General features: G+C 38.0%; 1 protein-coding gene across 1 annotated transcript; it reads left to right on the plus strand.

Annotated features, from left to right (window-relative positions):
- Positions 1 to 33: 33 nt before the first annotated feature.
- On the plus strand, positions 34 to 14,417 carry rab22a (RAB22A, member RAS oncogene family). Its single transcript, XM_037785400.1, has 7 exons — positions 34 to 343; positions 2,363 to 2,442; positions 4,516 to 4,597; positions 8,577 to 8,648; positions 9,383 to 9,489; positions 9,990 to 10,099; positions 10,751 to 14,417. Exons 1-7 carry the CDS (start codon positions 308 to 310, stop codon positions 10,846 to 10,848), a joined length of 585 nt encoding a protein of 194 aa, XP_037641328.1. The 5' UTR covers positions 34 to 307; the 3' UTR covers positions 10,849 to 14,417.
- Positions 14,418 to 15,573: the final 1,156 nt, after the last annotated feature.

Here is a 15,573-nt window from a genome sequence, read left to right on the forward strand (position 1 = left end):
CAATAAAACAGACCCAAACAGTCACGTGATGTCACGGCCCGGAGTTCAAGATGGCGACTGAGCCGATCTGGAGGCTTCACTGTTAGCTATCATCACAACATGGACAATAACACGGACTACTGGACGCGTTACCGCTAACAGCGAGGGTTGTGTCACTTAACATGAGATGCGCATTTGGAAAGCTTTTGATCACGATGAAGATAGAGTAGTTTGTAAACAATACAACACCTGGAGAATATTGAAGATTAATAATAAAGCTGTCCATGGTCATCATCAGTAACTCATCTTAGAGAGAGAGGGGATCGATATGGCGCTGAGAGAGTTAAAAGTGTGTCTCCTGGGGGTAAGTCGGTATTGATTTGTATTTATCTGAACACGTATGAACTGTGCATCTGACTGTACCTGTGGCATTATACTGCTCATCCATCAGGCTATACACCAGGTGTGTTTACATGAGTTATGTGCATCTGACTGTACCTGTGTGGCATTAAATGATCCATACTGATCCATCAGGCTATTCACCAGGTGTGTTTAGTTAAATGTGTGGATACCTGTGATGACAGTGCACACTTTATATTACTGCTACTGTTTAAAATGATCTATCTATCCATGTCTAAACTGTATAAAACAACATACAGCCATATTTTTTGATATACCAACATCCCATTAATACATACCTGAAATAACATCACATCTCCTCCTCTCCATCATCTACTAGCTGAAACAGTCATTTAGTTGATCAATAGAAAATTAATCAGCAACCATATCGATTAATCTTATTGTCAAACTTTTTCTGTTCCAGCTTGTCAAATGTGAGGACTTGCTGATTTATATAATTTGGGCTGTTTGTCAGTGGTGACAATGTGATCAAGTGGGTGACAGTGCTCACATTATGTTACTACTACTGTTTTAAAATGATAAAAAAATCTGTCTCAGGAACATCTATGTCTAAACTGTATAAAACAACATACACCCATATGTTTGCTATACCAACATCCCATTAATACATTCCTGAAATAACATCACATCTCCTCCTCTCCATCATCTACTAGCTGAAACAGTCATTTAGTTGATCAATAGAAAAATAATTAAAAGTGTGTCTCCTGGGGTTAAGTCAGTATTGATTTTTATTTATCTGAACACATATGTATGTATGTATAGTCCTCACTGTACATCTGACTGTACCTGTGTGGCATTAAATGATCCATATACTGCTCATCCATCAGGCTATACACCAGGTGTGTTTAGTTAACTCTGTTGATACCTGTGATCAAGTGGGTGACACATTATATTACTACTACTGTTTCAAAATTATACAAAAACAGTCTCAGGAACATCTATCCATGTCTAAACATGTATAAAACAACATATTTTTTGTTATACCAGCATCCCATTAATACATCCCTGAAATAACATCACATCTCCTCCTCTCCATCATCTACTAGCTGAAACAGTAATTTTAGTTGATCAATAGAAAATTAATCAGCAACCATATCGATTAATCTTATTGCCAAACATTTTCTGTTCCTGCTTGTCAAATGTGAGGACTTGCTGATTTATATAATTTGGGCTGTTTGTCAGACAGAACAAGGTATTTGAAGATGCCACCTTGGACAACTGGGTATTTTTCACTAGTATTGACATTTTAGAGACTAAATAATTAATTAAAAAAATGACTGATAATGAAAATAACCATTGGTTGCAGACCTAATCCTTATATAGCTTTCTTAAATAACATTTCAGGTCTTTGCTGCCCTCAATATTTCAAAATAATTCACAGGGACAACATTTATGGATACAGACAACAGCAGGCATCATTTTCTTTACCAACATCCCTTTAATGTATTCCTGAAGTAACTTCCCATCTGTTCTTCTCCATCATCTGGTAATAAGATCTAAATAGAGCTGAAAGTGACCTGATTATTTAAAAAAAATTACAGATGAAAATGATCATGAGTTGCAACCTCTGATCCTTATATAACTTTCCTAAATAACATTACTGCAGTCTCTGTTTACAAATCAGTCACTAGAACAGCATCATCCTTCTACTCCATATAACAACAGCATAACATATAATTGTCTCTACCAATATCTTATTAATACATTCCTGAAGTAACATTATTACACATCCTCTTCTTCCTCAACTAATAACGTTTTAAAAAACAATGTAAGCTTAAATACGTCTGTCCTGTTTAACTGTCACAAAGTTACCGGCCTCATTGAGTAGAGCAGGAAGGAAGAAGATGCCATGAAAAAAAAGCAATACTGTTTGGCCATGTTGACATTTTATAGTTGTGATTATACTTCTAGTAATTGTTTCCGACCATGTTTAGTAAGCATCGTCTTTGTTTTGTCTCTTCAGGACACCGGCGTTGGAAAGTCAAGTATTGTTTGGAGATTTGTGGAGGACAGTTTTGACCCAAACATCAACCCAACAATCGGGTGAGTTCCTGTTGTCTCCCCCTCCAGAAGTCATGTTTATTCTGTGTTTCATTGGTTTGTGTTTAGGGTTCATGGAGGACATCATTATATAATCAGTTCATTTCTGTCTCTTTATGGATTAATCAATTCCAGTTAGAGCTGAAAGCATTTGAACATTAATCAGCGATCATTTTAATAATTGCAAAAATGCCAAAAGTTTTCACACATGGGGAGTTTTGGGTTTTGGACTGTTAGGCCGACAAAACAAGAAATTTGAATACGTCATGTTTGGTTTGGATCAGTCAGAAACAATAACTGATAAAGAATAATTTGCAGAAGAGTCTGCAAATTATTCTGAAACTTTGTACAGAAATGAAGTGAAAGTGCATAGAAATCAAGACATACTTGGGTAACCTGAAACTACCAAGAATGCTGCAGGAAAAAAACATATTACATTGACAAAAGCAATTACTGTAGAAGAAATCCAACAACAAATACATGGAATGAAAGCAGGAAAATTTCCCGGAGATGACGGATTTACAAACAAACTCTATAAAAAATCTAGAAGTGAAATAACTCTTTTACTATTAAAAGCATACCATTATGCATTAGATAGAGGAAAATGGGCTCAGACAATCCCCTATAATAACTCTTATCTATAAAGAAGGGAAGGATGTCACAAAGTGTACCTTGTAAAGGCCCATATCGCTGCTTAACACAGACTATAAAATAATATCAGCAATATTAGCCAGTAGATTAAAAGTCATAATTACAGATATAATCGACACAGATCCGTGTGGCTTTATTCCAGGAAGGCTTCTGGCAGATAATAATTTTAACTGATTATGCCCAAAAGCAAAATGAAGACCTTTTGTTAATAACATTAGATACAGTGCAGGCCTTTGATTTAATGAGCTGGCCTTTTATGTTTGAGATCTTTAATAGTTTTTACTTAGACAAGAAATTTAGCTTATGGTTACAAGTTATTTACAGTAATCCAATGTCCAGCGTAAAAACAAACGGTACACTGTCAAGAAGATTTACAATACAAAGAGGAACCAGGCAGGGAGATCCTCTCTCCCCCTCTTATTTGCTATATGTATTGAAATATTATTTAGACAAAATTAAGAAATAAAGGAATGCAGTTAGGAAAACAAACACATAAATTGGCACTTTACGTGGACGATATAATAATGTATCTTACATCACCAGTGCATAAATTAATTGGGAAATTATGATAGGCCTTTGTTTTATTTATTTATTTATTTATTTATTTATTTATTTACTATTTTTGGACATTCATTAAACCAAACAATGAATTGATTAATTAAAAGAATAATTGGCAGATTATTCAGAATGAAAACAAATGTTAGTTGCAGCCCTAATTCCAATTCAATTAAAATTAATTTTATTTATTTAGCAATTAAAACGCAATATTTGCTGGTTTCATCTTCACAATGTTTCATGACATCATGAATAAAATACTTTGTGTTTTTGTGGCTGTGGGTCAACTCAAGTAAGCAATTTTAAGACGTTGCTTTGTCAACTTGTGTCACTTTAGTCATCATTTTTGACACTTTTCAGACAATATGATCAGTCAGTACAAGAGACTGACCAATCTATATCGTCATTGCCATTATTACTGACTAATTTTAGCTTATCCCAGATATACCTGTGTCAGCATATGTTGGCCGATAATTAACAAGAAATTGCAGTACAGAAATGCCACATATGTTTGAGGTACAAACACTCGATACTAGATGGGGATATTGTTTTCAGCCTCAATAGTACAGTATCGGTCAGACTCTAATTGATACAAACTGTAAAGTAAGTCCTTTTGAATGATTTACATTTGGGATGTTATTGTTTACTGAAGCTGTCAGATAATTTAAGATGTGTTAACCAACTGATGATCTAAATGAAGATTTGTGTTTTTCATGTTGTCTCAGACTGTTGAAAATGAGTTGGGATGAAACCTGTCAGCTTCATTTGCAGTTCTATTATTTGGCTATAATTTGTAAAACAGCTAAATCAAATTAATGTTTTTGTAATGTGACATATAGCATCAATCATGAAGCCATTTCTCTTCACCAGGGCATCCTTCATGACCAAGACCGTGCAATACCAAAACGAGCTGCACAAGTTTCTGATCTGGGACACGGCAGGACAGGAGCGGGTCAGTAATATCCACTGAGGTTTTGGCCTCAGCTTTCTTTTTAAAAATGAACTGGTGGATATAGTAAACCTGAGCAAGATTCCCAGGATGTGTTTTAGATTAGCACTAGCCAAACCACAGCAGCACACAGTTTTGCTATTGTAATCGATCAGTTTGACTTGGCTTATTCAAAAATCTACTCATTCCTCCCATGTGGGTTTTAAAGGAAATGAGAAAGCTACCTACATGAGTGCAACGTACCACTCCCTGTGACTAGTGAATAGTGCAGTTATTCATTTCTTCTGATAGGGGGCAACATTTACCTTCCTATAGGTAGAGTTCTGCCTGCTAACCAATAACCTACTTCTTTCTTTAGGAGCCCCCTTTTAAAATGACACGTGTGGTGTAATGAATTTGTATGCTTTAGATCAGTGAGTGGCGTCTGTTAGGTTTATTAGAAACATCAGCACACGTGTCATGATTTGTCCCTGCTGTCCCCTTTAATTTTTGTCCTGCCTCTCCCTTCCCTCTCACTCCTTCTTCCTCATTGTACTCGTACATTTAGAGACACAAAGAAAGGAGTGCCATTGCTCTTCTATTGTGTTTTTGTTATTATCTTGCATACATGTCTGAAACTTGTTTGTCAGCAACTATCATGTCCAGGTGCCACTACACTTTTAATCTACACGCCTGTGTGTGTCTACAGCAGCAATATTTGAAACGCCTCATCACCCACACAAAGTTTAAGACTGAAACCACTTATTGATGATATGTGATGTAAGGAACAGGACAGGCCTGAGTACAATTTCAGCATTTAAGCCTGTCCAAACGTCACCAAGACCCAGACAGTTATAGCGTAAGGAACTACTTTCTCTTCTGACTCACACGCTGCATCCCTTGATTCTCTGCATTAACTCTCCACATCACTTCCCCCTTTCTCTATGCATGCCCTTCTCTTTTTCTCATGCACAATCCCCTGCTGTTGTAGCATCTTATCCCCGCTGTTGCCCTCTCCAGAGAGGTGAGATAAGATGCTGTTTGGCTTTTATCCTCCTTTTTCCCCCCGGGGCCTCGGCTTCTTCACGGCCTTGAGGGGACATCAATGCAGCCTTGTTTAAGATAAGACAAGTGGATGAAACCCAAAGCGCTTTCAGCCCACTGGCGTGTGCTGCCACTGTGTCTTATCTGAGAGTCGCTCCAACTCCACATCCGAGCGTCCTCCTTTTTTCCCCCCTTTTTGTTTTCTCCTGTGGAATCTTTCTTTTTCATTTCTTTCCTTGGCAACAATCTATTTTTCTGTGATTCCTTTTGTGTTCTTTTCCGTTTTCTCCACCTTTTTTCATCCCCACAAATTCCACTTTTTCACTCCCATGTGGCCTCTAGGCTTCCCAAGGGGTTCACATCTGTGTGCGAAAAAGTAGCAGCATTCCTTTTGTAGGTTTTGAATGTGTGTGTGTGTGTGTTTTCATCCAAAGCTGCTGTGGTATTTTGAAGCCTTTCGTGGCTTGTTTTGTAACTTCTGTGGAGCTTTGGCCTATCAACGTCTGTTGAGTTGAGAACACAAAGCCAGCCAATGCACATGGAAGGAAAGACCGGGGCAAAGCTATATGATTTCCACAATCCATATCTCGAGACCAGATGAGGCCTCACGTGTACATCTGAGCCCAGCTGTCAGCGGCCTGTCGAGTCCCCCCCCCTCTGACTGCTCCCTCTAACAGAAACAAGCGAAGGGAACCTAGCATTCAACAGGAATAAGAGGGTTTATTTCATTATGCACCCAGCTCGTGGTTTCAGCAATTAATCAGCACTCGCCAGGCATCACTGGGGCTGTTTACTGGGCTGCTGTGTGGCCAGACGTCTGGCCTCGCTGTGATTGCTCTTTGGGTTAAGGCAGAGATAGACCACACAGGACTGGTGGTGGTGCAGCCCGAAACTAGCCAATGAAACAGACATCACTCTCCTCAGTGCCTCTGCCAAATATCCCAAGTTGGATTCCCGTTGGTGGACTTGGGGCCAGTAACAACTATAATTATGTGGAATGTGTGCTTTCCTGAGGTAACAGTGTCACTCCAAGATGGATAGTTTATTCCATCGCATTGTAAAGGAAAATGAAATTGGCGGGAAGGCAGGGTCATTCCAAGTGAAGGTCTTTTTCAGACAAGGGTTGTTTCTTTTAAAATAAATGTCATTAGTTAATACATGACACATGGTTTTATTAGTGTGTTAAAAACCCCAGTCCAACACAGTATATTGCAAGAAGGCATAAAATGAGGTTAGGAGTTGGAGGGAAAAATAATCCTTTTTAAACGTTCATATTTTGAAATATACTGCTGGTTTGTTTTGCTAACAAATATTTTGATACAGTTCCAACTTCAAAATCCTGTAGAGGCCATGGCTAGCATTGCATATTTTAACAGAATTGAGATCAAGAGCTAATAGTCCATATTTGTTACATCATTAAAACAGTAAGTGAATGGATTCATACTCCACTTTTGTGATATGGTGCCCTCAGACAAGAGCTTCTATTTTCTCTATAAATTCAACGGTTATCTGATTATCACAGTGTTTTGGAAGGAGGTGTAATATAACAGATAAGACCCAAAAGTGATTGGGGTCGGAGCTGCGCTGACCTTTGTGGGCGCAGTCGATTGCTGTTGCCCACTGCTTGAACCGAAAGATTGACGAAAAAACAGACAAAAATGACTGCCATGCCAGTGGCTTTGTGAGACTGTACGTTAGTGTTAACATTTGCTAATTAGCACTAAACAGAAAGTACAACTGAGACTGATGGGAATGCTTTGCAGGTATTTGGTCATAAGTCAAAGTATTGGAGAAACTAAAACAAAACTTAAAAACAATGGTGGCGCTAGATGAAAAGTCAGGGGATCACCAAAGTTGTTATAATTCATCCTGAAGGGGACATGAATGGCTGTACCAAATTTCATGTCAATCCATCCAATAGTTAATGAGATATTTCACTAAAAAGCATAAATGTGGAACTCGTGGTGGAGCTAAAGGGAAAGCCGGAGGATCATCCTCTGGGCACAGTGAATTTACCACATTTCTTGGCAATCTATCCAATAGTTGTTGAGATATTTCAGTCTGGACCAAAGTGGTGAAGCAACTGGCAGACATGCTCCAAGCACGGGTAGATACAAAAGGTTTTATGACAGATATTATGACAGCAGGCTAATTGTTGAAGCCAGGTTTTGATAAGCATTGGAAAGTATTTTACCAGAATAATACCAAAACTTGGCAAAAAAGAAGAACCCCCAGCCTCTCAGGCAGTTATGGATTCAGAAATGCACATGTTGTTTTGGTTATGCAGCGCTTTGTGATGTATTAAGATCAAATGTATAGTTTTCCATAAATATCAAAAGGCTAACAGCGTTTGACACATTCTGCCCATCTCTCTGTTGATGGCTCCCACATGTGTGAGGTCTTGGTGGAAAGACTTGCCATACTTCCATTTTAAGTAAAGCCACTTGGCTTACAGAACACTTGGCCTCTGGTTTAGTAAAATGGTACTTGTGTCTTTTTTGCTCATTTGTATACTCTGTTTTGAGTTTGTCACAGTCAGTGTTATTGAGTCTAATGAAACTCACGGTGATGTAATCACCAGTGCCTATGTAATGGATTAGCCATAGTCTATGAAAAGCCAAGACACTGTTTCTTGATCTATGTGGTGTGGAAATTGTACAATTATACTGCAGTGATATGTTGAGTGCCCTTTTCATATCCATAAATGAAAAATTAGAAGGAAATCTAGTTTAACAGAATTCAAAGATGAGTCTTGTCTCTGGATGAGATTTAAAGAATTTGAATTCTTTGTCTGCGCCGATCATCATGTTCAGTTTCACATGGTTTCAATATGCCGATTACACAATCTAGTTCAGGCAGAGATGGAGGTCGTTCAGAGGCTTTAGACATGCCAGCTTCCTCCCTGTTCAACTCATCTGTTCATTACTCATCGTTGCTTACTTTTTCTGTCTTCTCATAGTTTCGTGCTCTGGCACCAATGTACTACAGAGGGTCAGCGGCGGCCATCATTGTTTATGACATCACGAAAGAGGTATTATTTACGTTTTCTCCTCAACCATTAATCCATTAAGTACTTGCTGTGTAGTTTCATTGTTTTGTTCCATGTCTTTCCCTAATTTTGTAATTAATATGTGTATTAAAGGTTGACATTTTGGGAAATGTGTTTGAGTTCTTACTGAGAGTTAGATGAGAAGATCGATACCACTCTCATGTCTGCACAGTGAATACGAAGCTACAGCCAGCAGCTGTTAGCTTAGCTTAGCATAAAGACTGGAAACAGTTGGAAACAGCTAGCCTGGCTCTGTCTTAAGCTAATAAAATCTGCATTCCTGTACCTCTAAAGCTTACTAATTAACACTTTATATCTTGTTTGTTTAATCCGTATAAAAGACAAAGTGTAAAAACAATAGTTCACCCTTTTAAGGAGGTTACACACCGGACTATTTCTTGGCTGGGAGCAACTGGCATGCAACCAGCGGTGACTCCAGGAAGTTACTGACCCCCTGTGAAACTGAAAATGTACGTTTTTAAACATAAAAGATATAATGTGTTCATTTATGAGCTTTAGGATTTTGTTACCTTTAGTCTGCTGGCTCCAGCTTACCATGAAGACATGAAAGGGTGGTGTCTATCTTCTGATCTAACTCTCGGCAAGAAACCAAATAATTACATTTCCAAAAATGTCATACTAATCCTTTAAACCTTCCTGGGAGATACTATGTGCTTGTGTTGGTTCATTCAGTTTAACATGTTGTTTATCATCAGGAATCCTTCCAAACACTGAAGAACTGGGTGAAGGAGCTGCGCCAGCACGGTCCTCCTAATATAGTGGTCGCCATCGCTGGCAACAAATGTGACCTGTCAGATGCCAGGTGAGCAGTATGAGGATTTTCTTCTCATTTACAGCTTGAGAGTGATGATGGGATTTCAGATGGAAACAATATTGTAAGGAAATACCATGACCTGTTTTAACATCTGATGTTTGGCTTAGAAAAACCATTGGAATTTACTGTGTGTGGAGCTGAAGTGGATTCTGCTACTGATTGTTAATCTTTGTTAATCTGTGTAAGTGGTCTGTGATGAAATATAAGGTGATCAGACTCTAGTTGGAAAATTGTGGCTATGTGTTGTGGACTGAATAATCTTTCATATTTATATCTTTGAGGAGTAATTTGAAGGTATTATTTAAAATAGAAAAATCTCCCAGACTCATATACACATATGCTTTTGGAAATATCATCCATGAAATTAGGAAATCTTTGACATAATAGCTGTGGAATTACATCTTGATGGTTATCAAGAATGCATGAAATTGGAGAATCCGTTTGCATATTGCAACATAATCATTTTGAAATACCTCTTGTATTTACAGGGAGGTGCCAGAGAAGGATGCCAAGGACTACGCGGACTCCATCCATGCCATCTTTGTAGAAACCAGTGCCAAGAATGCCATTAACATCAACGAGGTGTTTATAGAGATAAGTGAGTGTGTTTCCTGAGCACTTGGTGCCGTTGTACATCCCCAGGTTCTCATTGCGCTGTGACAAATTAAGCGTTGTACAACATTAAGATAATTATCTTGTCGCCCTTTATGTTTCAAGCAGGTAGACTGTGTTTTGAACAGTATTGCCTATTAGAGGTATAGTTTCTAAATAGTTCAAAAGAGTAATCATTCTTTTCTGTGTTTGTATCAGACTTCTGACAGCGATGAGCTAGTTTGGAAAAAGCTAGAGATAATGCCAAAGCAGAATCCGTTTAATCATGTCGAGATCTTGATCTTTGAAGCACACATTTGCAGAGACGAAGGGTTGTGGGAGCGGTTGATCCAGTTCTGAGAGGCAGCTGATAAACATAAAAGAGACTTACTCACTAGCTATGGCCCAATTCCATACTACATAATAATTCTAAGCAGGTTTTGAGTACGTGGTGTGCTCATACGGGAAAAGTAGAGAGGTTAAGCATGCATACATCTTTTTTACATACTAAAAACTTGATTGACCAATGCTGCATGTATAGTATAATTCCCAGCTGCGACAGCGACGCTGGTATTGTTTTCACCTTGTGAGTCTGTGTGTGAGTAATCATGGCAAAAATAGATATGTTTTACACAAACGTGTGTGTGTCTCCTCACAGGTAAGCGCATCCCTGTCGCTGACGCAGCAGGAGGAACTTCAGGAAAAGCTTTCAAACTGGGACGCCAGGCCACAGAGTCTCGCAGAATGTGCTGCTGATGATGCCGGTGATTCCCACATGACTGGTGACCTGACCTTTGCTTACCCTCTGTGTCCCCGGCCTGCTTCAGATTATAGCCACCACACGCCATCAACCACCCAGCCGTCACTGATACCGGGGCGCAGCAATGCCACGCGGATGACAATAGCAAATGCCATTTTGCGGCACTGAACAACAAAAAAATCATCATATATCGTCTGAAAATTGCCGGCAGGAGAAATACTTCAAGTTTACTGAGCATTGATAAAAATGCCTGCATTAAAACATTGATGTGTAAGTGAAAGACCCCCATACATATAATTCTACTGGCTTCCAACATGGACATCAACCTCTGTTGGGTGTATTATAGCCCCGGATACAAATTCATGAATTCAGAAATCATTTGTACTTGTAAATTTGTAAAAATCTACTATCTTTCAACTAAAACATGGACTGAAAATGGTTCAATTTCACCAAATTATTTTAATAGCACTGAAGTTATGGCCTTTTGTTTTTTGGGAGATCTCTGACCCAAACACTCTCAACTTTGTGAAGGATCCATCTATACAGTTAACATGCGTAATCTTTAATTTATCATAAGAGTTTGATGAAAGATGTTATGGTAGTCATCGGGGTTTGTACTAATCTTTAATCTCAATTTTGGCTTTTTCGTGGGATATTTAGAGGAATGTTGGTGATTCATAGTCAAGCAAGATGGATTGTGCACGCTAAATATCATATATATTTAGCGTATTATATAATATATAATATTATATATCTCATATTTTATTGTGTGATTGATGCTTTCATCAAAATGTTTTCAAGGCAAAATGCCAAGTGGGTGTTTTGATGTAAATTGCGATCACACGGTAAAAAATGCAGAAATGAAAGGTGTAGGAGTCTACTTCCTTTACATTAAAGGAATAGTTTGAATAGTTTTTTGTGTTCTTGCATGGGGTAAGATGATAATATCGATCGGTAAATCGATATTGAATATCTGTACGGTAAATACGAAGCTCATGCAGGCAAAGGTAAATCTGCCTCAAACTGACTAATTAACATATTATATCTGACAGAGGCAGGTATTTACCCCTGTTTCCAGGTTTTATGCTAAACTGTTGCCATTTAATAGACAGATATGAGAATGGTATCGGTATTCTCGTCAAACTCTCTGCCAGAAAGCTAATAGGCGTATTCCCCAAAAACTATTCCTTTAATTGTGAACTTTGTTGTTCTTCTCTCTTTGGCTTGTACGGATATTTTGATTGTCACTTGCGCCCCTGAAAATGATTGTAATTGTAAAAATGTTGTAAAATCTCATCTACGTGATGAGCACAACTGCGCAGTCCACATATGAAAATGATGCTTTAACCAGGGCTGAATATGCTGACTTTCTTCAAGTTTATTATTATACGTTATTACACAGCTTTGTTGAATACCCTATTCTGATTGGTATATCATGGCGTTCTACGATCTGTTATTTCTTTATAACAGACCGTTGCTATGGACGCAGTTCTGAACTGGGACTCTGGCAGACCATTTTTGTGTCAAATTATTGATTTCTTAAGTAAGTAGCCCTGTAATAAGCGGGATAATGTACAGCAAGCAGGTCATTGTTGTGAAATAAACCCCTTCAGGGTCGGGGTTTATTTCACAACAATGACAGGCTCGCTGTACATTATCCCTTACGTAACAGTTCCAGCTGCTCACCTGTGCTACACACTTCCACTTGTAATTACTGAAAAGGTATTAACTGAATCCTGCGTATGACGTTTTCTGTAGTGCACACAGTATAGTTCTTTCACACTACTCCTTTAGCTCTATTTTTCTCTAATCTTATTTTATCTGGCGAGCCTGCCTGTTCTCAATCCTTTGCTGCTACTTCACAACAGTTGTACAGATTTTTGTGAGGTCTTGCCAAATCTGTAATTGTCCCATAAACATTTTTCATCTTTCCTTTTTTTTGCACATAATCAGCGGCGGCTCGCGCATGCAATGTTGTTTTACTACCTGGCCTGCGATGAAAACAGGGAGATCTGGAAACTAAGACCTCGTTCAGAGGAAACTTGGAGGTTATAGGTGCAGAATCTGACATGGCGCTGTGCCGACATGCTGACCCCTTAATGAACCTTAGTCTACATTCTGCTCTGAATTACTGTATGCGCTTTGTTCCAAGGTCTGCCTTCTGATTTTCCTTTCTCCCAACTTCTTTTGCCTCATTCCTCTAAATTCCAAAGCACTTATTGGAGGTCCGGCTTTTATTTAGTTTCAAACAAATGTGGTACACTATACAACAGCTTTCACAGAACTTTATCATCTCCTCTTACATTCATTACTACTCTGTCGTCCTTAATGCTGTGTTACAGTAGTTTCATTTTCCTCTTATTGGGCTAATTGAGCTTCAGTTGAGTCCTTCAGACTTATTAATTTTGTGTAATTCCATGCTTGTCTGTATCTCTTGAGCCCTTTTAGCCCCAAAACCTCTTTTCAGTTGCCAAAAAATACAAATGTGGGCTTAATTAGACTGCATTTCCACATTTATAAATTGGGATTTTGTGCTCTTCTGTCAGCGCAAGCCACGTTATTTGCCTTTAGGAATTTTAAATGGAGCTGTTATTGATGAGTTGTGTGTGAGGCAGTGCTGCCTATTTCTTCAGGATTTTTATGGAGTGCAATAGTTGTTATTATGACAAAGGTAAAAATGTGACCTAATCCAAGACAACAGTTACAGGGTGATGATGTTCACACAGCAGAGCACACACTCGTGCAAAAATGTGATCTCATTCCAGTCTCAAACAGATGATATTTGACCTCATTTTATGCTGATTTGATGACAGTTTTTCAAATGAGCAGTGTGATGGGGGCCGACCAAATCCCTTGAAAACCCAGAGTGGCATTCAAGGTCAAAACTTAAACTTAAAGGGAATAACTCTGGTACTTTGAAAGCTGCTCTTTGACTAACTGTTTGTATTAATTGGCCATTATTACCATCGCTCACTTGATGAAACCTTGTAACATTGTCCGACTTCTTAAGGTCCCTCAATGTTATTTTGAGGTTTGACTGTTGGCTCAGTTCTTAATGCTATGAAGAACATGGTGCCAAATGTCAATGCCCTTTTACTACACCATGCATTAATTAACCTTTTTTTTATTGTCAGTGTTATATAATGATTTAAAGTGCTAATCACATAAACGCTTAAAATATTTGATGTTTGATCATGACATGTTTTCCCCTTATTTGGAAACAGGAGGCATGGACAGAAAGTGTGTGCTGTTTTGCATTGAAAAATACGAATAGTCTTGGGCTGGCCCTGGGAATGTGATTAATCTATATTATGTATATTTTTCAGTGTAAATATATACCATCAAATTGCACATAAATCAATATTCTATTTTAAGCCAGTTGTGACCACAGTAGACTTGTACACGGTTTGCAGTAATTCCATCAGCATTGTAGTTACCATATTTAGCTTTTTACTATGTTTCATATCGATTGTAACAAAATGCCTGAAAACACTTGTTTGCAGTGTATTTCCAAATGTGTAAAAAGGGAATTGTCAATTTGTTTACTAATAAAAGATTGACAAAATATCTTGAGTGAGTGTGTATATGTCCTAAAAGTGTCTCACTTCCTTCTGTTCAGCCCGAGAGAGATGTCAGCATTAAGTTGCTCCTTGGGGATACAGTGACAATGTTGTTAGTGATTGGTTGTGTTATTCAGTTGGCAGACAGCCGCCTGGCTATATATATAAAAATGACACTTGAGATGCGTGTTTGACTGGCAGAGGGCTTTTCACTGCACTTTGAATAGTGCTGAGAGCGCAGACCTCTTAATTTGACAACCTCCCAATCCCCCACTAAGCCCCACTATCTTTATAAAGCATGTTTGCTTGAGGCATGAAAATATGACTGTAAACTATTACACTTGTAACAGTTAAGGGCTCATCAGGTGTAAATATTATAATCAATCATTACATGGCAGTGTGAGAATAACATGGGAGCTTGTGTAAACGAAGAGAAAAGAATGAAAGTTAGCTTGACAGGTGAAAAATAAATTGATTTATGAAATTAATTAAAGGTACACCAGCACATTGGTGTAGTTCCAATGACATGATTTTGCCAATGGCAAAAAAAAAACCATGGGAGTATTTCACAATGTCTTACTTTATGCTGCTGTCAAACACAGGTGTAACTATATTAACATTAGTAATGGCTGCATATGCAGTCAGATGCTCAGGTGTGCCAGGGCCTCGCATACTGGTTCATTGAACCACTTAATTTGGAATGGAGCCATTATTAATGTTATTACTTACACCTGTGTTTGTTGTGCTATAATAATTCAAAATGTTCATGGTGAGGATTTATAATGCACCTTTATGACCCATATCCATGTCATAAAGTCATTCCCCACCTTTATAGAGATACACAAACAAATCCAATATCTTTGTGCCATACAAAAAACATAAATACAGTACATATGGCGGCCTTTAGATTCATAGAAAAACAAACTAAGTGAAATGTATTTTTTAACTCCTTTGTGAAAACTAAGAAGCTAGGATTTTTACTTGTACATTTGTATTTATGAATGTGAAATTTAATTTAATATAATTAATGGATTTAGAATATGTTTAGCATTTAAATGTATGTTATCTTCCAGGCTGCCAAAATGTTTTATTATTATTACTATAATTTTTTTTCTCCAAAATAATATAAATTTTTACTAGATATGGCATCTACTTTTTTAA

This window comes from Sebastes umbrosus, chromosome 1 (genome assembly GCF_015220745.1).
Source record: "Sebastes umbrosus isolate fSebUmb1 chromosome 1, fSebUmb1.pri, whole genome shotgun sequence".
NCBI classification, from domain to species: Eukaryota; Metazoa; Chordata; class Actinopteri; order Perciformes; family Sebastidae; genus Sebastes; species Sebastes umbrosus.

Coding starts and splice junctions, on each gene's coding strand:
- rab22a (XM_037785400.1), top strand. CDS start 308: ATGGCGCTGAGAGAGTTAAAAGTGTGTCTCCTGGGG. Junction 9,490..9,989: donor TGTGACCTGTCAGATGCCAG/GTGAGCAGTATG, acceptor TTGTATTTACAG/GGAGGTGCCAGAGAAGGATG. Junction 10,100..10,750: donor CGAGGTGTTTATAGAGATAA/GTGAGTGTGTTT, acceptor GTCTCCTCACAG/GTAAGCGCATCCCTGTCGCT.